The sequence below is a fragment of the Lepidochelys kempii genome, chromosome 2 (assembly GCF_965140265.1).
Source record: "Lepidochelys kempii isolate rLepKem1 chromosome 2, rLepKem1.hap2, whole genome shotgun sequence".
In the NCBI taxonomy this organism is placed as follows: domain Eukaryota; kingdom Metazoa; phylum Chordata; order Testudines; family Cheloniidae; genus Lepidochelys; species Lepidochelys kempii.
The window spans coordinates 81,681,278-81,705,797 of record NC_133257.1 but is presented as its reverse complement, the minus strand read 5'-3'; the positions used below and the strand labels follow the sequence as shown (position 1 = coordinate 81,705,797).

At 41.7% G+C, this 24,520-nt stretch overlaps 1 protein-coding gene across 3 annotated transcripts in view; it reads left to right on the top strand.

The window, feature by feature from the left end:
* The window catches only part of LAMA3 (laminin subunit alpha 3), a 190,227-nt gene that overhangs the window by 63,961 nt on the left and 101,746 nt on the right, over window positions 1-24,520 (top strand). The window contains exons 10-17 of one of the 3 annotated variants that reach the window (XM_073331377.1): window positions 1,067-1,198; window positions 4,213-4,275; window positions 5,671-5,709; window positions 5,845-5,982; window positions 6,840-6,974; window positions 15,626-15,760; window positions 18,056-18,193; window positions 21,233-21,279. In XM_073331377.1, coding sequence (XP_073187478.1) covers window positions 1,067-1,198; window positions 4,213-4,275; window positions 5,671-5,709; window positions 5,845-5,982; window positions 6,840-6,974; window positions 15,626-15,760; window positions 18,056-18,193; window positions 21,233-21,279 — 827 coding nt within the window. Of the gene's footprint in view, window positions 1-1,066; window positions 1,199-4,212; window positions 4,276-5,670; window positions 5,710-5,844; window positions 5,983-6,839; window positions 6,975-15,625; window positions 15,761-18,055; window positions 18,194-21,232; window positions 21,280-24,520 lie in introns of those variants that run through there. The other 2 variants (XM_073331379.1, XM_073331378.1) reach the window with 2 other exon arrangements.

Below are 24,520 nucleotides of genomic sequence, written 5' to 3'. Positions count from 1 at the left end.
GATAGGAAGATATGCAGAAAAATACAGCTCTGAGTTTAGGGATTTGTAAATAATAATACTTACCTATCTCCCAGGATTAATTAATTTATTCAGCACTTTGAAGATGTGAAGTAATATGTAATTGTTAATTTGTAGCATTATTTAAATAATGATTAATTCACAAGTACAATTGAAACTTCTATAGTGTGACAAAGTTCCTCCTCTGCCTTGGTGGGTTCTGCGCTTTCTGGCGGATTTGCTCGCCTTAGAGGTTCACAGCAGTCCTCAGTTTGGCTCCTTTTGTTAGTGGCACAAACCTGCCATTCACTCAGCTAACCTCATCCCTGGCCAGCCTGGGGAAAAGGAGGAGAACAATCCCCGCAGTTTCTGCTGGCCCACCTAATGGGTCGGGGGACAGGCCAGAGACCTTCCCCTCTGGTGGGACCCACAGTCCAGGTCAACTCCTCTTATATCAAATAGGGAGTTGGGGGGAACCCGGACCCACCCTCTGCTCCGGGTTTCAGCTCAGGGCCCTGTGGATTGCAGCTGTCTACAGTGTCTCCTGTAACAGCTGTGCGACAGCTACAACTCCCTGGGCTACTTCCCCATGGCCTCCTCCCAACACCTTCTTTGTCCTCACCACAGGACCTTCCTCCTGATGTCTGATAACGCTAGTACTTCTCAGTCCTCCAGCAGTACACCTACTCACTACTCAGCTTCTTGCACGCCACTTGCTCCCAGCTCCTCGCATGCATCTCACTAACTGAAGTGAGGTCCTTTTTAAAACCAGGTGCCCTGATTAGCCTGCCTGTCCTTATTGATTCTGGTAGCTTCTTAATTGGCTCCAGGTGTCCTAATTAGCCTGCCTTAATTGGTTCCAGCAACTTCCTGATTGTTCTGCAACAGTCCATTATCTTACTCAGGGGAAAGGGACCTGCTTAATCTGGGGCTAATATATCTAACTTCTGTCACTCTCCTGTAGCCATCTGGCCTGACCCTGTCACAATAGTTACAATGTTATGTTTCTTTGCCAAAGCAACAAATCAGTTAATTTGAAGAAAGCATTTAACTGTTGTTATTTATTTAGCCTGCAGTTGTAATCAGGAGCATTCAGATGGTTGTGAGGAAGGATCTGGTCGCTGTCATTGTAAGGTGAATTTCCATGGCGAAAACTGTGAACAATGTGCTGAAGGATACTATAGTTTCCCATTCTGTGTCCGTAAGTATTGAAGTGAGACGTATCTCTGTTTCACAGGCTTCTAGTCATTTTAATAAGCATCTATATTATAAGTCATTATACATTACACTGCACGTATATAAAACAGTCATCATTTCATACTCTCAAATATATACAGACTTTAATAAATTATCACAATACGCAGGTGAGACAAATAAGTATTATTATCCCTGTTGTACACAATGGATAAGAACAGAAGTTAAGCTAGAAATCAGAGATTTAGCTACATTCCCAGATTTTGACATTCATTTAAGATACTTTTCAAGTGGATAGAGCCCAAGTCTTGAAGCCAGGAACTCATGAGTTCTAATATCGGCTCTGCCATGGAGAAATTGCAAGGTCTTGAGGAAGTCATTTAACTGTGGTTGAGTTTCTCTAGCTATAAAATGGGGATTTTAACTCACCTGAATTGGTACCGGAAGTAGAACATGACTCTTGTAAGAGAAAGGGGACAGCTTGCCAGGCATTCTCCTTGAGAACCCCATAGTTTTAACACTTACCCCCCATAGTCCAAAATAGCCTTAGTTTGTTAACTTTCTAGGGATTTTGCAGGGCCTGTGTATTGGGAAGGCTCTAGTGGGAAATTGTGAAGATCTTAAATATATCTTTTCCTGCTAGGTTTTTGCTGATACACTGATTAATAGTTAAAGGATGGGTTACAGGAGTGGTTTATGTCATACCTGTATATTTAAGAATTGTCAGAAGGTGACTGGTGCAAGGTTGTGTGTATAGTGAAAATAAAATAAATACATTAATTAAAAATGATGTGGCATGGAAGCATCCGAGTATGTAGAATTTGCCCCTATTCAAAATTGCAGCTAAACCGTGTCTAGATGCATTGTTTTAAAAAAAATAGGCTGTTACTTTAAAGTGGAGTGTTTACTGTTGCAATAAACAAGAGCAGTGCACCCCAAAAGCCTCTCTCAAGAACAAATTAAATATAATCCAGAAAAAAGTAACAGCACCAGAATTGTGTTTACTGCATAAAAAAGCAATGGCACTAGGAGCGGATTTCAAAAAAGTTGACCCACTGGAAATGTTTCTAGCCCAAAGGAGAATTGTGTTTCTCGTGGGTGATTACATATTGCCCTGGATCAGCGATTTTGGGCTTGGTTCACCACTGTGATATTCCAGGTTATGTTGTAAAATTGGACCTATGTGCACAATACAGTAGAAAGAGAAATGTCAGAAATTGAATGCTGGTGGAGGCCAGTTTCTGCAACGCAGTATATCTTCCCAATACATTGCAACTTAGATTATCCAAAGCTCACTTTGTAGGGTCATGTGCCCTGATTTAAGGGGCGCTCATCTCTGGGGCATCTCTGAGTGGCTGGGTGGGGTACCATAGTCCTTTTCTTGTCCTTAGTGCCCCCTGCAGCCTGTTGGACAACTTTGGTAGGTGTTTAGTGGCTTGACCCTCTGGCCAAGTCACAAAGTCCAAATGAACCCCTTCTGGGGTATTAAAGAGTCCAATAAATGGTCTCTTTGCCCTTGCTGGGGTCTTCAGCAGTGGCTCTGAGCTTTTTAAATTCAGCCTTTTGTTCAGGTTTCCAAATAAGCCCTGTCCCCTACTTGAGGTATACACCACTTTTACCTGTAACTGGTGGGGAAACTTGGGCCCACCTGCTACTCTAGTTTTCAACCCAGGGACTCTACACACAGCAACTGTACAGTGCTCAACTTTAACCCTTCCCTGCTGTTTCCCTAGGCCTCTTCCTACCAGGCCCTTTGATCACCAGGCCAGTGTCCTCAGGTCCTTCTCCCCCTGAATCCCCGCTGTAAACTCTGTCTGATTGTCAGGCTCCTTTGGCCAGAGAGGAGCACGTAGGCTGACCAGATAGCAAGTGTGAAAAATTGAGATGGGGGTGGGGGATAATAGGAGCCTATATAAGAAAAAGCCCCAAATATCGGGACATCTGGTCACCCTAGGAGCACCCTTCTTTACTCCTCTGATCCCAACTGAACTGATAAGGCCTGGTTGCTCCTTTTATCTGGGCCAACTGGACATGATAGGCTGTTGCTAGCCCTTCTAGTCCATGGAGGACCTGGTCTCTGTGGTTTCCAAAATGGCTGCTCCAGAGAGTCCTCTCTAGGCAAGCTGGAGGACCCACTTTCATGGCTCTTTTCCTCTCAACTCACTGCTTCTTGGGGCAGGGAGTAGTAGTACTGAAAGGCCCCCAGCAAGGAATCGCAAGGGCCAAATACACCCCATCAGAGTGCTGCTCAGATGGCGCCTAATCCAAAGCCCACTGAAGTCTATGGAAGTCTTTCCATGGGCTTTGAGTCAGGTCCATAATCAAAGCTGGCAGAGGAGAATCTTGTCAGGGCATATCTCCCTTTGCTTACCTGGTGGATTTCCAAATGGAAATCTGCCCAGGAGTTATTGCAAGCACCATTGTTAACTCCATCTCTTCAGAACAGGGCAGAGTAGAGGACAGGAACAGAAGACAGAATTAGTGGCTGCACAGCTCCCGAATCAGTAGCATTGAAAACAGCATCTCTACCCAGTGAATGGTATCAGAAACCCCTCTGCAAAAGGAGGGGGAACAGGAAGGTACCATGTAGATTTTCCAGCTGACGGTTGGTCTCCCATAGTTGTCCCCTCTCAAGGAATAATCAGTCCCTGGTTTGGATTTGAATTGGGAACATGGAGGTGAAGGGTTCCAAGTCTTGTTATTACCAGTTCCCTATTGTCAGTTCCTTGAAAACAAATATAAAAACTGAACATGGTTACTGCTGTCATATAAATACCGTATATTATTTATGATAGAATCATAGAATACTACGGTTGGAAGGGACCTCAGGAGGTCATCTAGTCCAACCCCTGCTCAAAGCAGGACGAATCCGCAATTTTTGCCCCAGATCCCAAATGGCCCCCTCAAGGATTGAACTCACAACCCTGGAAAGCACATGAGTTTTATGGCATGATCTTAAGTGAAAGAAATCTAGGATCTTACTTGTAACCAATATTCCTAATAGCGTTTTTTATTTTAAAGGACTTCCTATTTATCCTTTTACTACTCCAAATCCAGAATACCCTGAGGCTGGTGGTGTTAAAGGCAAGTTCTTTCTTTTTCTTTCTTTTTGGTGTTGTTTCAGAAATGTTTGTTCTTGTTATGTTGTCATGTTCGGTGCTATTGCAGTAATGTCTTTTTCAGTATTTGTCGTCTTACCAGAAACTCAACATATATTCATGCTTATATTAAACAGTTTAATGTGCTGACCCAGAATGAAAGATGGGTAAAAATAAGGTCAGCTGGCTGCAGGCAAACACCTGCAGAAGAAGCTGACCTTTTTGCTTGACACCATCATAAACTGATCCATTTTAGGATTCTCTGATATATGAACAGCTTGTCAACTGTCTGACAGTGAAAAATCTCTTCCTTAAGGCTACCTGACCTCTACTTCTGGTCTCTCCTGCACCTGGCAAATACTGTATAATGCCCTTGGCAATGCAGCACTTTGATTTTGTAACGGCTACATGTTTCTTATTTAAAGGCCAATGCAAAACCAGTTGAAATCCATTGAAAGATTCCATTCAATTCAAGGCACTTTGCAGTAAGCCCACACTTAAGTGTATACTTTCACATTGCAGAACACTACAAATGTGACTCAAGTAAATAAGTATTTAAACTGCATTTTGCTGCTGATAATTTAAAAAATTTAGCACCCTTTTTAAGATCCTAGAAAATGTAATATCTGCTTAATATTCAGTAACGTTCGCTGAGTTGCTGTTGCTGTTTGTGCTGACAAAACGGCTTTCATCTGTTGAACTAGTGAAATCTTTCACATATAATCAGAGAAACATAAATCCATTTCCATGTTTACAGATCCTAGTTGTTTCCCTGAAAATATCTGTAGAGTGCTAGATTCCTCTGTGTTCACCCAAAAGCCTGTTCATTTAGAGCCAGTCATCTCCTCTGGGAGGAATGACACTAGATGCGTGACCTCAAACATAGTTTCCTTGACAGACCTAGGGCTCAGAATTATGGCTTTCTGCAGAAACCTGCATAGCCCTGTGGGTAAATGCTTCTCATTCATATTTCTAAAATGAAAAGAATAGCAAAGAGTGATAACTAAGTGAATAAATCTATATGGGAAGAAACAGAACTACAGCTGCTCAAGTTTTAGCCAGTAGCACCAAAGTTTGAGGCATGAGAGAGAGACTTGTATCTTGATGGGTGCTCCTATGGTTATACAAATTGTAAATTTGTATTCCTGTCAACATTGTTTATAAAGGAATTTGGCAGAAAAATATGTGATTGTTCACGTTTTGAAAATGGGATTTGTGTGCGAGTGGCATGTAAGTAATTGTATTAGTTACAGAGTAATAGCACTGTTTTTTAACCAGGATTAACCCTGGGTCTGTTATGCTGCACAAAAATGTAAAGGGTTTTTATAGGTTTGTGCTACAGCTTTGTTCAGCTCTTTCTTTCTTCTGTTTATGTTTGAAGATGGCTGTAAACCAGGATTTTTTGGCCCTCAATGCCAGCGTAAGTTCCATAGTTGTTTTTTTTACAGTTTGAACCCAAATTATATACAAATGCCAACATTTTAAATCCAAGTGTAATGTGAACTTCAAGACTATAACACAGAAAATGTTTCCTTTTACAAAATGTGCTGTTTAGCTTGCCAGTGCTATGGCTCGGGAGTGCTGGATGGCAACTGTGATGGAAAGACAGGACAGTGCAGATGTCGAGTTGGATTTCAGGGGCTTTCCTGTGATGCCTGTGCAGTAGGGTATTTTCAATACCCTTTCTGTCAGAGTAAGCAACAATACTCTCTCTATAAATAAGACCCTGATCCTGCGGATGCATCCTTGTTCTATGTAGAGTTCAGGGGGAGTAAGGGTCATGTCCTTTTTGCAGGACTGAGACTTTAGTAAGTGATTCAGCATAGAGTGATAGGAAGCAAAAAGTGAAAAAGGTCCAGAAGAGGGTTTTTCCCCCCTAAATCATACAGGTACCTTCAACTTATTGACTATTATCTAATGCATGATGCATCTATCAGATTCTGATTTGACTATGGATTTAATAATATGTGATTGATGACAGTTTAACAAAAACGGAAAAAATTCCGTTACCTTGGTTTTACAAAACCTTAATTTTGGGCCTAGTTTGACTTGACAATGCCCCTTTGATGTGTCAAGCTACGACTGCTACAGTCAGTGATAGAAAGCTGTTCGTTTTTTTAAAATACTTTTACTATTCACCTACATTCTGGTGTTGGTAATAGTCTATAGAGAATTTTTAAAATGTATTTCAGTAGTCCCACTCCAAACTGAGATAATAAAACCAGACAACTGTTGTTTACTTCACAAGTAGTCTTGAAAACAGTGGAACTATTCCCAGTGTAGAGTACTGCCCCATCTGGCCCAGAATGAGAACAGGATGGTACTTCCTTGACACTGACATTTGGGCCAGATTCTGCCATGCTTACTCACACTGATTAATACCTTTCTTCACAAATAATCACTTCTAAATCCATAGAGCTAATCAACAGCATAAGGATGGCAGAATCTAGCCCTTTATACTGGAGATTAGCAAGAAGGGAATGTTTTTAGGAAGGAGGAAGAGGAATATCTCTGCAGTGGCTGCTTCTAAAATTCACTTCTTGTTTGTAGTGTGTGCATGTAATTCAGCTGGTGCCCTCCCTGAAATCTGTGATTTCCTTGGAAAATGTCTCTGCCGCTTTGAGGTAGATGGACGTCAGTGTGAGAGCTGTCTTCCTGGCTACCATTCTTTCCCCATCTGTCAAGGTAAGATTGCAGGTGATACGTATAGAATTGAACTGACCACTGAGAGTCTGGACTGGAATGACCGTACTTTAAGATTCTCTGTTTGCATTGACTGGGGCAGTATTCATTATTGTAAATAGGTGAGATTCTCTTACATTCTGTATGGTGAAAGTTCAGAGTTTCCCCTTGTCCTTTCACTGCTCTTGACTATTTAGAACACTAACTGCAGGCAAGCCTCGGAATCTAGTTATTAGATCTTATTTTTATATTTCTCTGTTTCATAGACAGATTGAACCCTGTAGTGGAGGTCAACAATCCGCTCAAATGCTCTTTTTTAAAAATAAAAGGCTATGAAAACTCTTTTCACATAGATGTTTACAGCACTAGTAGTATCATTGACATCGGAAGAAATGAAGTATACAAAGATGTGCTATAAAGGATTTGTTTGTTTTTGAAGGGGGTATTTGCTAGCAAGAGCATTTACATCCTTATAAGCTTTCTGTTTTGTAAAATGTACAAAGAAGTTGCTTTTTATTTTGTAAATAAGAATCCATTTTCCCCTTGTCAGTCATTCCATGTGTATTTTGAGAGCAAATGAAAGACCCCGGATCAGTCTCTGTTGTCTTATTTCTGTCATGAAAGCCCATCAACGTCATTGGAGTTGCACAGTTGTTTTTGAGGGAAGAATATGGCCCACATATCCAACTCCCACACCCTACGTTACTGCCCTGATGCAGAGAGCGGGTACTGATTAGTACTCATGGACTATAAGCTTATACATAAAAACAGCTATACTGGGTCATACCAAGGTCCATCTAGCCCAGTATCCTGTCTTCTGACAGTGGCCAGTGCCAGGTGCTTCAGAGGGAATGAACAGAACAGGTAATCATCAAGTGATCCATTCCCTGTCACCCATTCCCAGCTTCTGGCAAACAGAGGCTAGGGATACCATCCCTGCCCATCCTGGCTAATAGCCATTGATGGACCTATCCTCCATAAATTTATCTAGGTCTTTTTTGAACCCTGTGGTAGTCTTGACCTTCACAACATCCTCTGGCAAAGAGTTCTACAGGTTGACTGTGTGTTGTGTGAAGAAATACTTCTTTTTGTTTGTTTTAAACCTGCTGTCTATTAATTTCATTTGGTGACCCCTAGTTCTTGTATTATGAGAAGGAGTAAATAACAATTCCTTATTTACATTCTTCACACCAGTCATGATTTTATAGACCTCTGTTATGTTCCCCCAAGTCTTCTCTTTTCCAAGCTGAAAAGTCCCAGTCTTATTAATCTCTCCTCACATGGAAGCTGTTCCATCCCCTAATCAATTTTGTTGCCCTTTTCTCTACCTTTTCCAATTCCAATATATCTTTTTTTGGGATGGGGCGACCACATCTGCATGCAGTATTCAAGATGTGGGTGTACCATGGATTTATATAGAGGCAATATGATATTTTCTGTCTTATTATTTATCCCTTTCCTAATGAGTCCCAATATGCTGTTAGCTTTTTTGACTGCCTCTGCACATTGAGTGGATGTTTTCCGAGAAGTATCCACAGTGACTTCAAGATCTCTTTCTTGAGTGGTGACAGCTAATTTATATCCCATCATTTTATATGTATAGTTGGGATCATGTTTTCCAATGTACATTACTTTGCATTTATCAACATTGAATTTCATCTACCATTTTGTTGTCCAGTCACCCAGTTTTGTGAGATCCCTTTGTAACTCTTCACAGTCTGCTTTGGACTTAACTATCTTGAGTAGTTTTGTATCATCTGCAAATTTTGCCACCTCACTGTTTACCCCTTTTTCAGATCATTTATGAATATGTTGAAAAGGACTGGTCCCAGTACAGACCCCTGAGGGACACCACTGGTTACCTCTCTCTATTTTGAAAACTGACCATTTATTCCTGCTCTTTGTTTCCTATCTTTTAACCAGTTACTGATCCATGAGAGGATCTTCCTTCTTATCCCATGACAGTTTACTTTGCTTAAGAGCCTTTGTTGAGGGACCTTGTCAAAGGCTTTCTGAAAAGCTAAGTACACTATATCCACTGGATCCCCCTTGTCCACATGTTTGCTGACCACCTCAAGAATTCTAGCAGATTTGTGAGGCATGATTTCCATTTACAAAAACTATGTTGACTCTTCCCCAACAAATTATATTCATCTATGAAAAGGAGTACTTGTGGCACCTTAGAGACTAACCAATTTATTTGAGCATGAGCTTTCGTGACGAAAGCTCATGCTCAAATAAATTGGTTAGTCTCTAAGGTGCCACAAGTACTCCTTTTCTTTTTGCGAATACATACTAACACGGCTGTTACTCTGAAATTCATCTATGATAATTCTGTTCTTTACTATAGTTTCAACCAGTTTGCCCGGTACTGAAGTCAGGCTTACTGGCCTATAATTGCCGGAATCTCCTCTGGAACCTTTTTTAAAAATTGGTGTCACATTAGCTGTCCTTCAGTCATCTGGTACAGAAGCTGATTTAAATGACAGGTTACATACTACAGTTAGTAGTTCTGCAGTTTCACATTTGAGTTCCTTCAGAACTCTTGGGTGAATACCGTCTGGTCCTGGTGACTTATTACTGTTTAATTTATCAATTTGGTCCAAAACTTCCTCTAATGACACCTCAATCTGGGACTGTTCCTCAGATTTGTCACCTAAAAAGAATGCCTCACATCCTCAGCCATGAAGACCGATGCAAAGAATTAATTTAGTTTCTCCACAATGACCTTATCATCCTTGAATGCTTGTTTAGCATCTCGATCATCCAGTAGATCCATTGGTTGTTTAGTAGGGTTCCTGCTTCTGATGTGCTTACAATTTTTTTTGCTATTACTTTTTGAGTCTTTGGCTAGCTGTCTTCAAATTCTTTTTTAGCCTTCCTAATTATACTTTTAATACTTAATTTGCCAGAGTTTATGCTCCTTTCTATTTTCCTCACTAGGATTTAACTTCCACTTTTTAAAGGATTCCTTTTTGCCTCTCACTGCTTCTTTTACTTTGTTGTTTGGTCACAGTCACACTTTTTTGGTCCTGTTACTATGTTTTTTTAATTTGGGGTGTACATTTAGTCTGAGCCTCTATTTTGGTGTCTTTAAAATGTTTCCGTGCACCTTGGAGGGATTTCACTTTTGGCATTGTACCCCTAATTTTTGTTTAACTAACTTCCTCATTTTTGTGTACTTCCCCTTTCTGAAATTAAATGCTACCATCGTGGGCTGCTATGAGGGTATTTTCCGCACCACAGGGATGTTAAATTTAATTATATAATGGTCATTATTACCAAGCAGTAGAGGTATATTCATCTCTTGGACCAGATCCTGTGCTCCACTTCGGACTGAATCAAGAATTGCCTCTCCTCTTGTGGTTTCCAGGACTAGCTGCTCCAAGAAGCAGTCAATTAAGGTGTCAAGAAACTTTATCTCTGCAACCCGTCCTGAGGTGACATGTACCCAGTCAGTATGGGGATAGTTGAAATCCCCCATTATTATTGAGGTTTTTTTATTTTTATAGCCTCTCTAATCTCCCTAAGCATTTCACAGTCACTATCATCATCCTGGTTATCCTCATTTAATATGAGGCACTCAAGTTCACCCATTTTATTATTTAGACTTCTAACATTTGTATATAAGCACTTTAAAATGGTCACTTTTTAGATGTCTGCCATTATGTGATGTAATTGAATGGGACTCTTTTTCATTTGACTGTTTCTCAACAGATCCTACCCACATCTTATCTTCCATCCTCTCCTTCTTACTAGGACATAGAGAATCTCTGTTAATAGATCCTTCCTAGAGGGATGTCTCTGTCCAAACCACATGGTCATCCACACTTGTCGGCTTTCCCCCAGCCCTTAGTTTAAAAACTGCTCTACCACCCTTTAAATTTTAAGTGCCAGCAGTCTGGTTCTATATTGGTTTAGGTGGAGCCCCTCCTTCCTGCCTAGGCTCCCTCTTTCCCAAAAGTTTCCCCAGTTCCTAATAAATCTAGACCCCTCCTCCCTACACCATCGTCTCATCCATGCATTGAGACCCTGCAGTTTGGCCTGTCTAACTGGCCCTGCGTGGGAACTGGAAGCATTTGAGAGAATGCTACCATAGAGGTCCTGGGCTTCAATCTCATACCCAGCAGCCTAAATTTGGCTTCTGGGACCTCTCCCCTAACCTTCCTTATGTCATTAGTACCTACATGTACCACGACCACCGGCTTCTCCCTAGCACTACACCTAAGTCTGTCTAGATGTCTCGAGAGATCTACAACCTTTGTACCCAGCGGGCAAGTCACTATGCGGTTCTCGTGGTCATCACAAACCCAGCTATCTATGTATCAAATGATTGAATCCCCCATTACTATTACTCTTCCTAATAACTGGAGTTCCCTCCCCTGGAGAGGTATCCTCAGTGAGAGAGGATACCATAGAACAGGGGTCTCAAACACGTGGCCCGCGGGGTCATTTCCTGTGGCCTGCTAAGCTCCCCTCCCTCCAGCGTGCTGCGTCCCCGCTCCTCTGCCTACCTCCAGGTGCTGTTTGGCGGTGCTTAGCGCTTTCCAGGAGGGAGGAGCGAGAAGCCTCGCGCTTAGGAGAGGAGGCAGAGAAGAGGCAGGGATTTGTGGAAAGGGTTGGAATAGGGGCAGGGAGAGGGTGGAGTTGGGGTGGGGACTTTGGGGAAGGGGTGGGGCAGGGCCACATGGAAGGGGTGGAGTGGAGGTAGGGCCGGGGGCAGCAGGGATGTCAGTGATGTGGCCCTCGGGCCAATGTACTAGTCCTCATGTTGCCCTCCTGGTGATTCAAATTTGAGATTCCCTGCCATAGAATCATCTGGAAAGAGGGTCCCAACTATGGGATCATTTCCCTGTGCTCCAGTTTGATGCTCTCCTTCCCTGAGACTTACATCCTCCTCAACTGCACAGGGGCTGTCAGACTGAGGATGGGACCATTCTACTGTGTCCCAGAAAGTCTCATCTATGTACCTTTCTTTTCCCCTTAGCTCCTCCAGTTCAGCCACTCTGGTCTCCAAAGCCCCTATGTAGTCTCTGGGGGCCAGGCTCTCCTTGCACAGAATGTACACTTATGCCACTTGGCCATAAGGCAGGTAGTCATACATGCTGCATTCAATGCAATAAATTAGATAGCCCCCATCCTGCTGCTGGACTTCTGTCTGCATTATCTTTTTACTCCTGCATCTCTTTCAATTGTTATGTTTTTATCAGGAAGTGTTTATTGCCTTAAGCTTAGGGAATGTTAATGAAGAGTATCTAGCCCCCCCCCCCTCTAAACTCTCTTGCAAAACTCCCCTGTAACTATTTGTGTCTGTACAAGAAAGCAGTCAAGTCTCTTTTTGTCACCAGTTTGTGTTAGAGAGTGCCTGCTTCAGGCAAGATGTCTCTATATTGTTTAGTGTGTGAAGTTGTTAATTCAGGATTTAAGTGGCACAGGCCCTCAGCACTGAGGTGAATTTCACCCAGTGAGAGAAAAGGCGAGGTCTCATGTCACAGTAAGTTTTGATGTATGCTTGTGTACACACATGAACATGTTGCATATAGAAAGATACAGGAGAATTTGCTTCTTTGTTGTTGTTTCATTGTGATGTTACCTAGGGTACAGTCTGGACTGTTGAACAGCTCTGTCCCCTCAACTCTCCAACCTGGGGTGCCTTTTACACTGCTTTGCTGTCAGAACAACCATTCCTGGTCTGTTCACACACAGCCTGCAGCATGCAAAATCACTCCCAGCTATGTTGCATGAATGCTCTAGCCAGTCACGCCTGAGTTATATAGCAGAGGGACACCAGCAAATTCCCAGTTCCAGACTTGTCCTCAGATATGTGTGTCTTGTACTGCCTAGCAGTTTCCTTCTGGACAATACAAGCTCGTAGAAAGTTCATCATTTCAATAATAGAAAATGATATGCACAAACCCTGTTATCTCAAATGGAGGTTCCCAAGCATTTCATTCCATACACACTAGTTTCGATAAAATAAGTTTATTAACTACAGAAAGAAAAATTTGAACTGATTACATGTAATCAGGCATAAAAGTAAAAATTGGTTAGAAAGAAAATAAAAAGTAAAACAACTAATATCTAACTTATCCAGCTATTCAAAAGGAAAGGTTTTTCTCACCATATCTTTTTAATCATTACTGGCTGAACTTTTTCAGTCAGGACTCCTCCCCCAGTCCAGTGTCTTTCCAGTTTCTGTTGATGCCCGTGAGCAGAGAGAAAGGGAGGAGTATTTTGGGGCTTCTCTTGCCATTTCTTACAGTTCTCTTTTCCCTTTGAAGATCATCTCCAGCTGGCATTCTGGAGGCAGGAGGTCTGGGGGATGGGAACTTCCCATTGTTTCACTGTTAATATGTAAAGTTCTTGCTCACACTCTTCTTCCTGACAAAGAATGGCCGCTTAACCAGATGCTAGTCCATTTGATTTTGTGGATGCTTTGCTGAGATGTTGTCTAACCTTTTGTCTCTGGGGAACTGGTCTGAAGCTGTTTCCCCTAACTTGGAACATGACAGTAGCATTTTATAACCTTACATACAATGTTGCCACAGATTTTACCAGTACAATAATGTTCAGCAGATTATGATTTTTCAAATGATACCTCATAAGGCATACTTTGTACAAAATGTATCATACTCTTGTAAAAAGGTTAAACATAGGGGGTACAGAACATCACAATCATTTTGTATTAGTAAATGCAACAGACACCTTCATTATGGGCTTACGTTCTAAATATATGCCTATGAAAGGACTACAGAATTCTTTATGCTCCTTAGAAGAAAAATCCAAAGTACTAGTTTGAGTCAACAAGCAAAATGGATGGAGTAAAGAATTACCATATGGTTCTCCCTTTTACAGATCTGGAGTACATTAAAATGTTTTAATGAAAAAAATCAAATCAGAGTTCTACATTGGTACACACAGTTCAGTGGTTTTAAAATACTATAATTTTTTTAAGTTGGAAGTGAATCAACTGGCAATTTAGTATAGCAAATTTAGCCCATATTGAACTGGTTTAAACTTTTAATGCTGAAATCTGCAATGAAACATAAAAGCGGTAAGAGATCATGCAAAAACAAGTCACAAAAAAAAGACTGTAAAAGATAATTAAACATAAGAGAAAACTAAAAGGGGGCATGCAGCCAAAGTAAAAAAGGGGTGACAGTTTCTTCTTTAACCATCGTTTACCTATGCATGATCATAAAACTGATGTAATGGGACGTGGCAGATTTTTTTCTGTTCGGAAAGATTTTTTTTTTATCTAGTGCAACAGCAGAGTTCCTTGGAAAACTCGATTAGGAGGAGGGGTGAGAAAAAACAATTTGGCTTAGTATAATACTATCCATCTGAGTGCCCATCCCACTGAAGATCAAATCACTGTTCCTCCAGCTATGCAGACTAGCCTGGGCCTGATTTTCCTCACTTAGTGCCTGATCCTGCCCCATTGAAGTCAATGGGAGCATTACCATTGATTCACTAGGAGTAGGATCAAGCCCTTACACTGATTTAACTACATTTAAATGAAATGAGAATTTAACTCTACAGCATTACAATAAAAGAACCCCAGTCCTGCCCCAAGACCCCATTGTACTAGATGCTGTACAAAGAGAGAACAAAAAAGACAGGGCCTCCCCCAAAGAGTTTACAATCTAATGTAAAACTCTAGGCATTGGTGCCACTGAAGATGTTTTTGGGAGAGATGGGATGTGGGTTTGCTTTAGCAGCTCTCTCCCTCACATATTGACTGGGTAGCGAGTCTTGCTGCCTCTCTTAATCCTGTGAAAACAAACACAGCAGAGTAAGAGAGCTTTGGCTGCTGAATAGAGAGGAACTGAAAGAGGGAAACCAGAAACATACATAGAACAGGGAAACATTTAAAATAGCTGTAGCTGTAACTCCAGTAAAAACACCCAGCTGGCTAGCAATTATATTCTGACACAGATTCACAAACCGCATGCTAGTTCTTATACATTACTTCACAGCACATAAACTAGCTTTTTTACACTGTGGCAGCAATTCATTTGAGAGTTTGTTGAACTAAAGTTGGTCAGCAGTTAACTTGAACACTGTATCAAATTTCAGAGCGTTAGTCTGTATTCGCAAAAAGAAAAGGAGTACTTGTGACACCTTAGGGACTAACAAATTTGAGCATAAGCTTTCATGAGCTAGAGTTCACTTCATGCTCAAATAAATTTGTTAGTCTCTAAGGTGCCACAGGTACTCCTTTTCTCTTTATCAAGTTGTTATCCTAATAAATTACTAGCTAGTCATTATGCCATATCAAATGCTGCTCTACTTCCTCAATACTTAATGCATGAGGCTCTCTTTTAAGACTAAGTAATTTCCTCAAATAATTTTCCTTCAGTTTTAAGGTGAATTTCTATCCTGTATGTAGTTTGCAAATGATCAAACTAAAACTTTCTTTAATACGTTATAGCATTGCAATAAGACACTAATATCATGGCTGATCAGGCAATTGTATTCTAAGCCACTGTTTGCAGATGTTCATTTTTGCTGGTAAGATCATGGTTTTGGCTGAATGTCTTGTGTTTGTTTTTGAGCCAAAGGTGAATTTTTCAGAACATTTTATTTTAAAATAACTACTGCTTTGGACAAATAGCTGCATGAATAATTGCTTGTGATTTTCCCTTGTGCAGAGTGCAACTGTGATGCACTTGGCTCATTGGACAATACATGTGGGCCTAGTGGTCAGTGTCGGTGCCGTAAAAATTATGCTGGACTTCGATGCAACCAATGTGCTCCAGGTTATTTTAGCTATCCCAACTGCTTGTGTGAGTAACAGTAGTTCCTTCTTTTGCTTTGCTTTCTGTTATAAAGAAAAAAATCAGTTAATTCCCTCAAAAGCTTTTCCATGTAAAACTGCAAGAATCAAAGCAAGAGTGAGTCATTTTAGGCAGAAACAGTAAATGGTTCTCTCCTCCCCCTGTTTATTTAGCACATCATATATAGAAGCTCTGTGGGGCAGGTAGATGAGGCTACCAACTACAGTTCTTAAAAGCCTCATTAACCTCTCAGGCCTTGTCTAGACTGGGATTTAAAGTGTGATGTTAACTAACATGTTTTAAAAGTCTAATGTAGACAACGCTTGCTGCCTCTAGCAATTCTAACTTGGTCAATAGTTGGGGTGGGGACTTTGGGGAAGGGGTGGGGCAGGGGCAATAGGGAGCCTCAGCTTTAACTCAACTAGTTTAGTGTGTATTAAAGTATACATTGCCTAACATCATGTGCCAACATCACACCTTAACTCTTAGTCTACATGAGACCTAGAAGGGCTTGATCCTGCAAACCTACTCATCTCAGTAACCTTACTCACCTGACCAGTTCTACTGATTAGACCCAAAATGAATTATATGACTGATATTACAGAAACCTAGAGACAGTAAAGTTATCAAGTAGAATGAAACATTCAGACCCCATCTACACTGTAATTAAAATCAGGTCTTTAAGTAACTTTAAACATGGTTGTTATGTGCGTGGTTATAGGTGTGGTGGTCACGTGCCTGGTACCACTGAGCATCATTAACAGAGATATTTGTTTCCTGAGAATCAAAATTTCAGATTGGCAGTACCAGAGGAGCTATATTGTTTTACAGCAGGGGTGGGCAAACTTTTTGGCCCGAGGGCCACATCAGGGTTGCAAAATGGTATGGAGGGCTGGGTAGAGAAGGATGTGCCTCCGCAAACAGCCTGGCCCCTGCCCCTTATCTGCCCCCTCCCACTTCCCACCCCCTGACTATCTAACCCCTGCTGCTTCTTGTCCCCTGACCCCCCCTCCTGGGACCCCACCTCCTATTTAACCCCCCCTGCTCCCTGTCCCCTGATTGCCCCAACCCCTATCCACACCCCTGCCTCCTGACAGGCTCCCTGACCCATCCAACCCCTTACCCCTTGCTTCTTGTCCCCTGACCACCCCCTTCTGGGACCCCTGTCCCTAACTGCCCCCCCAGGACCCCACCCTCTAGTCAACCTCCCTGTCCCTGTCCCCCCCCTCCTGGGACACCCCTCCCATCCAACCCCTGCTGCTCCTGACTGCCCCCCCCCGAACCTCCACCCCATCCAACTGCCCCGGAACTACCCCCTGGGACTTCCTGCCCCTTATCCAACCCCCCTTCCCCTTACCATGCCCCTCAGAGTGGCAGGACAGGCTTATTGGAAAGCCTGGGAGGTGGGCGGACACAAGCCATGCTGCCTGCATGGCTGGGGTGACAGTGGGGGAGGAGCTGGGGGCTAGCCTCCCTGGCTGGGAGCTCAGGAGCTGGGCAGGATGGTCCCGCGGGCTGGATGTGGCCTGTAGTTTGCCCACCTCTGTGTTACAGTATGGCTATAACCACTTCTCAGGACAAAATTCCAACAACTTTTAGGGAACTAATTGCTACTCTACAAGAACTGTATTTAACAGTTTCAACTTTAGACACTGATCCTGCAAAGAAATATGCTTAACCTCACACACACCGAGTAGTTTGATTCACTTCAGTGGGACTACTCACAATGCGTAAATTTAGCATGTGTGTAAGTCATTTCAATACTGGGGTCAATAGTGTGAACAGGAACATGAAGATGACCACAAATGTGACTGCTCTCTGGGTAAAAGGCAAGACCCCCTTTTTAGCCCTTCCTAGTCAAGGTTTAAAGATCTGATGTTAGAACATAGTATGTGCTATCTCAGTTTTAAATCCTAGCCTAGAAAAAGCTTTTGCCTTAAGCTATATGTAAAATTAAACAGAACCAGCAAACAAAAGCCAATCCCCACTTCAGTCTGCCCTTGGGTTGAAGCAAAGAACAGAAGAATGAGTGCAGTGAAGTTCCTGATAATCCTAACTGCTTCTGTTAAGGGAAAAATCAAATCATGTAACTCGTGTGTGAAATAAGGCACTCAGATTTCATATTGATGGGTGCACTATTAATAAGTACCTAGGCAGAGAGGTTTTTTTTTTAAAACAGTTATTGCAAAGAAAATCAGGAATGTTCCAGATAAGTAATGTTAAATTTTAAAACTTCAGTCCCGAAACAGGTTATTTCTTACTAAATGTAGCTAGAATCTTACCAAATAATGATTTTTTGTTCAGCTTGTCAGTGTTCTCCCCATGGTTCCTACCAGAACACATGTGAGTCAACAACAGGGCAGTGTGAGTGTCGAACAGGCATTACAGGGCAGCAGTGTGACAGATGCCTTTCAGAAGGCTACAGTTTCCCCTATTGCCAAGGTAAGATTTACGATGGAAAATACTTGATCTTGATGCAAAATGCATACATTTTTGCCATTGTGTTCTCCAGAGCACTCCACTGTATAGATAGCTCCATAGAAACATGGAACATGTACAGGACACATCAGGGAGATGGACTAGATGATCTAATAGAAACACAGAATATCAGGGTTGGAAGGGACCTCAGGAGGTCATCTAGTCCAACCCCCTGCTCAAAGCAGGGCCAATCCCCAACTAAATCATCCCACCCAGGGCTTTGTCAAGCCTGACCTTAAAAACCTCAAAGGAAGGAGATTCTACCACCTCCCTAGGTAACACATTCCAGTGCTTCACCACCCTCCTACTGAAAAAGTTTTTCCTAATATCCAACCTAAACCTCCCCCACTGCAACTTGAGGCCATTACTCCTTGTTCTGTCATCTGCTACCGCTCAGAACAGTCTAGAGCCATCCTCTTTGAAACCCCCCTTTCAGGTAGTTGAAAGCAGCTATCAGATCCCCCCCTCATTCTCCTCTTCCGCAGACTAAACCATCCCAGTTCCCTCAGCCTCTCCTCATAAGTCATGTGTTCTAGTCCCCTTATCATTTGTTGCCCTTCGCTGGATGCTTTCCAAATTTTCCATATCCTTCTTGTAGTGGAGCCCAAAACTGGACACAGTACTCCAGATGAGACCTCACCAATGTTGAATAGAGGGGAATGATCACATCCCTCGATCTGCTGGCAATGCCCCTACTTATACAGCCCAAAATGCCGTTAGCCTTCTTGGCAACAAGGGCACACTGTTGACTCAGATCCAGCTTCTCATCCATTGTAACCTCTAGGTCCTTTTCTGCAGAACTGCTGCCTAGCCATTCAGTCCCTAGTCTGTAGCAGTGCATGGGATTCTTCCATCCTAAGTGCAGGCCTCTGCACTTGGCATTGTTAAACCTCAGATTTCTTTTGGCCAGGTCCCTCTGTATCCTATCTACCACTCCTCCCAGTTTAGTGTCATTTGCAAACTTGCTGAGGGTGCAGTCCATGCCATCCTCCAGATCATTGACTATATTGAACAAAACCGGCCCCAGGACTGACCCTTGGGGCACTCCGCTTGATACCGGCTGCCAACTAGACATGGAGCCATTGATCACTACCTGTTGAGCCCGACGATCTAGCCAGCTTTCTATCCACCGTAGAGCCCATTCATCCAGCCCATACTACTTTAACTTGCTGGCAAGAATACTGTGGGAGACTGTGTCAAAAGCTTTGCTAAAGTCAAGGAATAACACGTCCACTGCTTTCCCCTCATCCACAGAGCCAGTTATCTCGTCATAGAAGGCAATTAGATTAGTCAGGCATGACTTGCCCTTGGTGAATCCATGCTAACTGTTCCTGATCACTTTCCTCTAAGTGCTTCAGAATTGATTCCTTGAGGACCTGCTCCATGATTTTTCCAGGGACTGAGGTGAGGCTGACTGGCCTGTAGTTCCCAGGATCCTCCTTCCCTTTTTTAAAGATGGGCACTACATTAGCCTTTTCCCAGTTGTCCAGAGCCTCCCCCGATCACCATGAGTTTTCAAAGATAATGGCCAATGGCTCTGCAATCACATCCGCCAACTCCTTTAGCACTCTCGGATGCAGTGCATCCGGCCCCATGGACTTGTGCTCATCCAGCTTTTCTAAGTAGTTCCAAACCGCTTCTTTCTCCACAGATGGCTGGTCACCTCCTCCCCATGCTGTGCTGCCCAGTGCAGCCGTCTGGGAGCTGACCTTGTTTGTGAAGACAGAGGCAAAAAAAGCATTGAGTATATTAGCTTTTTCCACATCCTCTGTCACTAGGTTGCCTCCCTCATTCAGTAAGGGGCCCACACTTTCCTTGGCTTTCTTCTTGTTGCCAACATACCTGAAGAAACCCTTCTTATTCTTAAGATCTCTTGCTAGCTGCAACTCCAAGTGTTATTTGGCCTTCCTGATTTCACTCCTGCATGCCCGAGCAATATTCTTATACTCCTGCCTGGTCATTTGTCCAATCTTCCACTTCTTGTAAGTTTCTTTGTGTGTTTAAGATCATCAAGGATTTCACTGTTAAGCCAAGCTGGTTGCCTGCCATATTTACTATTCTTTCTACACATCAGGATGGTTTGTTCCTGTAACCTCAATAAGGATTCTTTAAAATACAGCCACCTCTCCTGGACTCCTTTCCCCCTCATGTTATTCTCCTAGGGGATCCTGCCCATCAGTTCCCTGAGGGAGTCAAAGTCTGCTTTTCTGAAGTCTAGGGTCCGCATTCTGCTGCTCTCCTTTCTTCCTTGTGTCAGGATCCTGACCTCGACCATCTCATGGGAACCTGGGTGGCAGTGACCATTGACTTTTGCTTCCCCTACTCATTCTTCCTGGTTTGTGAGCAGCAGGTCAAGAAGAGCACTGCCCCTATTTGATTCCTCCAGCACTTGCACCAGGAAGTTGTCCCCTACACTTTCCAAAAAGTTCTTGGATTGTCTGTGCACCGCTGTATTGCTCTCCCAGCAAACAGCAAGGTGATTGAAGTCCCCATGAGTCTTCCATAATAGATCTTGTTTATTCCTCACTTCCATGTTTCATAAACTGCACTGAGGGAATTTGGCACTCTTTAGCTGGTGGCATTGTAGATTTAGGAAAAATACCGTTAGTTATTCATCAGAGGGTAGCCATGTTAGTCTGGATCTGTGAAAGTGGCGAAGAGTCCTGTGGCACCTTATAGGCTAACAGACGTATTGGAGCATAAGCTTTCGTGGGTGAATACCCATTTCGTCGGATGCATGTAGTGGAGATTCAGTTACTCTTTTTCCCATCCCTGCCATATTTTTGCAAATAATCCTGATGGTTACATATAAAAATAAAAGTTCTAAAGTATGCACTGATGCTAATTATCCTTTTACACAGTCACCATGAAAGACTTCAACTCATTTTAAAATATCAAGATCACCCCTGGGCAACCTTATTATAGAAAAGTTTGGAATTTGCAACTGCTCCATTGCTTCATTTACAAAAAATGATCATATGTTTATTTTTTTATTACATAAAGGAGCAAACAATGACTGTGACCCTGCTGGTACTCTTTATTCCCATACTGTAAGTATTATATTTTTGGCATTTACAATAAATGTTAATTGATTCACTACACCTGTAATTACTGAATACATTGATTTGGAATTTCTAAATATTATAAATGATTTCCTAACTCAAGAAGTGTTGCAACAGACATGGGGGGAATTCTATATTACACACCTAGTCTTGATAGAGAGGAACTGGTCACAGAACTAGAAATTAATGACAGGTTTCAGAGTAACAGCTGTGTTAGTCTGTATTCGCAAAAAGAATTAATGGTAGCTTTGGTACAAGTGATCGTGACTTGCACAAAGTAGAGCAGCAACAAAACCTGAGGGAGCTTAGTAAAATTGGCATAAAAGCTAAGCTGTTTGAAATTGTGTGTCACTCTATAACGAAGCCAACATAAGATGCTGTGGGAACATAGCTAAGGCTTAAAACAAAAGCTATCAGAAAAAGTACGGCATCCATTAAATGAGCAAAACCAAAAACTTGTTAAACTTCTCTTACCTGCATATAATAAAAACACACCAAAACACGCCCCCTGAATAATGATTCCCCATTTATAATTATTCTACCATTTCAATCCAGTAAGGGACAAATACCATTGTTAGGATTGTTTTTGTTAATATACTTTAATGCCTTCTTATTCTCCTTAACGCTGGTGGCCATAGATTTCTACTTGCAGACCTTTGCTTCCCTTCTCAATTTTCTACAACTTCTACCTTTGGATTTAGGGTCATTACTGTCAACTTCCCCTTTCTTCCATTGGTAATGTTGTTTTTTAATTTTTATAGCTGCCTTCACTTCCCCTCTAAACAAGGTCTTTGTTAAAACCAATATGGCCTTCTTTCTCAATTTGTGGGATTGTGACTTCTCGGGCATGTTCTGAAGTGCTCTTAAGCAATTCCCAATAGTCATTCTATATAAAAAAGGGAAACAAGGAGAACCCAGGGAATTACAGACCAGTCAGCTTAACTTTTGTACCTGGAAAGATAATGGAGCAAATAATTAAGCAATCAATTTGGAAACACCTAGAAGGTAATAAGTAACAGTCAGCATGGATTTGTCAAGAACAAATTGTATCAAACCAACCTGATAACATTCTTTGACAGGGTAACAAATCTTGTGGATATAGGGGAAGTGGTAGATGTGGTATATCTTGATTTTAGTAAAGTTTTTGATACTGTCTCACATGACCTTCTCATAAACAAACTAGGGAAATGCAACCTAGATGGAGCTACTATAAGGTGAGTGCATAACTGGTTGGAAAACCATTCCCAGAGATTAGTTATCAGTGGCTCTAAGTCAAGATGGAAAGGCATAATGAGTGGGGTCCCACAGGGATCAGTTCTGGATCCAGTTCTGTTCCATATCTTCATCAGTAATTTAGATAATGGCATAGAGAGTACACTTCTAAAGTTTGTGGACAATACCATGCTGGGAGGGGTTGCAAATACTTTGGTGGATAGGATTATAATTCAAAATGATCTGGACAAACTGGAGAAATGGTCTGAAGTAAACAGGATGAAATTCAATAAGGACAAATGCAAAGTACTCCACTTAGGAAGGATCTATCAGCTGCACACACAGAAATAGGAAGTGACTGCCTAGGAAGTACTGCGGCAAGGGATCTGGGGGTCATAGTGGACCACAAGCTAAATATGAGTCAAAGTGTAACACTGTTGCAAAAAAACTGAACATCATTCTGGATGTATTAGCGGGAGTGTTGTAAGCAAGACACGAGAAGTAATCCTTCCGCTCTACTCCACACTGATTAGGCCTCAACAGGGGTACTGTGTCCAGTTCTGGGCGCCACATTTCAGGAAAGATGTGGAGAAACTGGAGGAAGTCCAGAAAAGAGCAACAAAAATGATTAAAGGTCTAGAAAACATGAACTATGAGGGGAGATTGAAAAAAGTTGGGGTTGTTTAGTTTGGAGAAGAGAAGACTGAGAGGGGACATAACCTTTTATGTATTTGAAAATTATTACAAGGAAGGAGCAAAAAAGTGCTCTCCTTAACCTCTGAGGATGGGACAAGAAGCAATGAGCTTAAACTGCAGCAGTGGCGGTTAGGTTGGACATTAGGAAAAACTTCCTAACCGTCAGGGTGGTTAAGTACTGGAATAAATTGCCCAGGGAGGTTGTGGAATCTGCATCATTGGAGATTTGTAAGAGCAGGTTAGACAAACACCTGTTAGGGATGGTCTAAATAATATGTAGTTCTGCCATGAGTGCAGGGGACTGGACTAAATGACCTCTCAAGGCAGTCCTATGATGCACATTTTTCAGATTAAATTCTTCCTCCCAGCTGATATGTCTCAATTATTTTCAGCTTTGTCAAATTGGCCCTTTTAAAACACCAAGTACATATGCTACTGGTTTGGACTTTCTGTTTGCATGTTATGACAAACCTTGGCAGGCTTATGCATTTTAAAGTTTACTTTTATAGTTAAAAACAATTAACACCTCATAAACAATATTTCACTAAATGTTAGTGACTGCAGATTGGTGAAATTTAACAACATTTAGCACATTAATACTATTAAATATTTAATTTTAAGCTATTAGTTGGGTTTGTTTTTATATAATTGTTTGGTTTTAATACAATTTTTACATATAAACTACTACTGTATAGGTTTTCACTTTCTCATAATTTATACTACAGATAAACAGATTTTTTTGGATAAGAATGTTAATGGTTAAGCTTTATTTTATATTTACTGCTTTTTTGTGGTGCTGGGTTGGTTTTTGCTTCCAAAACACACAGCCATCTGAAAAAGAAAATAACCTATTGTGTCTTCTCTTTGGAGCCTTTGAGATTTTAATTAAATAGCATGTTTTATTTCATTTGTTTTACAATATACACTACATGTTACATGGGAATGCACTCTTCTTATAGTGCAATCTTTACCCTTTATTTGCCATAAAATTGTTAGCCATATTAATCTTTATATGAAGTGCTTGTAGAATTTTCATCTACTCCTATCAAAGTGATTGCCTGGTTACGTAGAGCCACATTAAGGTCTGGTGTTCTGAACATTGCTATTTTTGTGAGTACCCCTCCCCCTGCCTCAGTTTTCTTTTGCAGCCTTTTTAGCTGCTATTTTATTAATCCAGAAGGATTTAGAGTCTCTTCCTACTGTCCTGGTTCTGGCCATCCCTGTCATAGCCACAACCATATCTTCTAGTCCTTATTTTAAAAAGTGTTGAACTTCATAAAAACATTGAGGTACTCAAATGATTAAATGCTAAAAAGCAGAG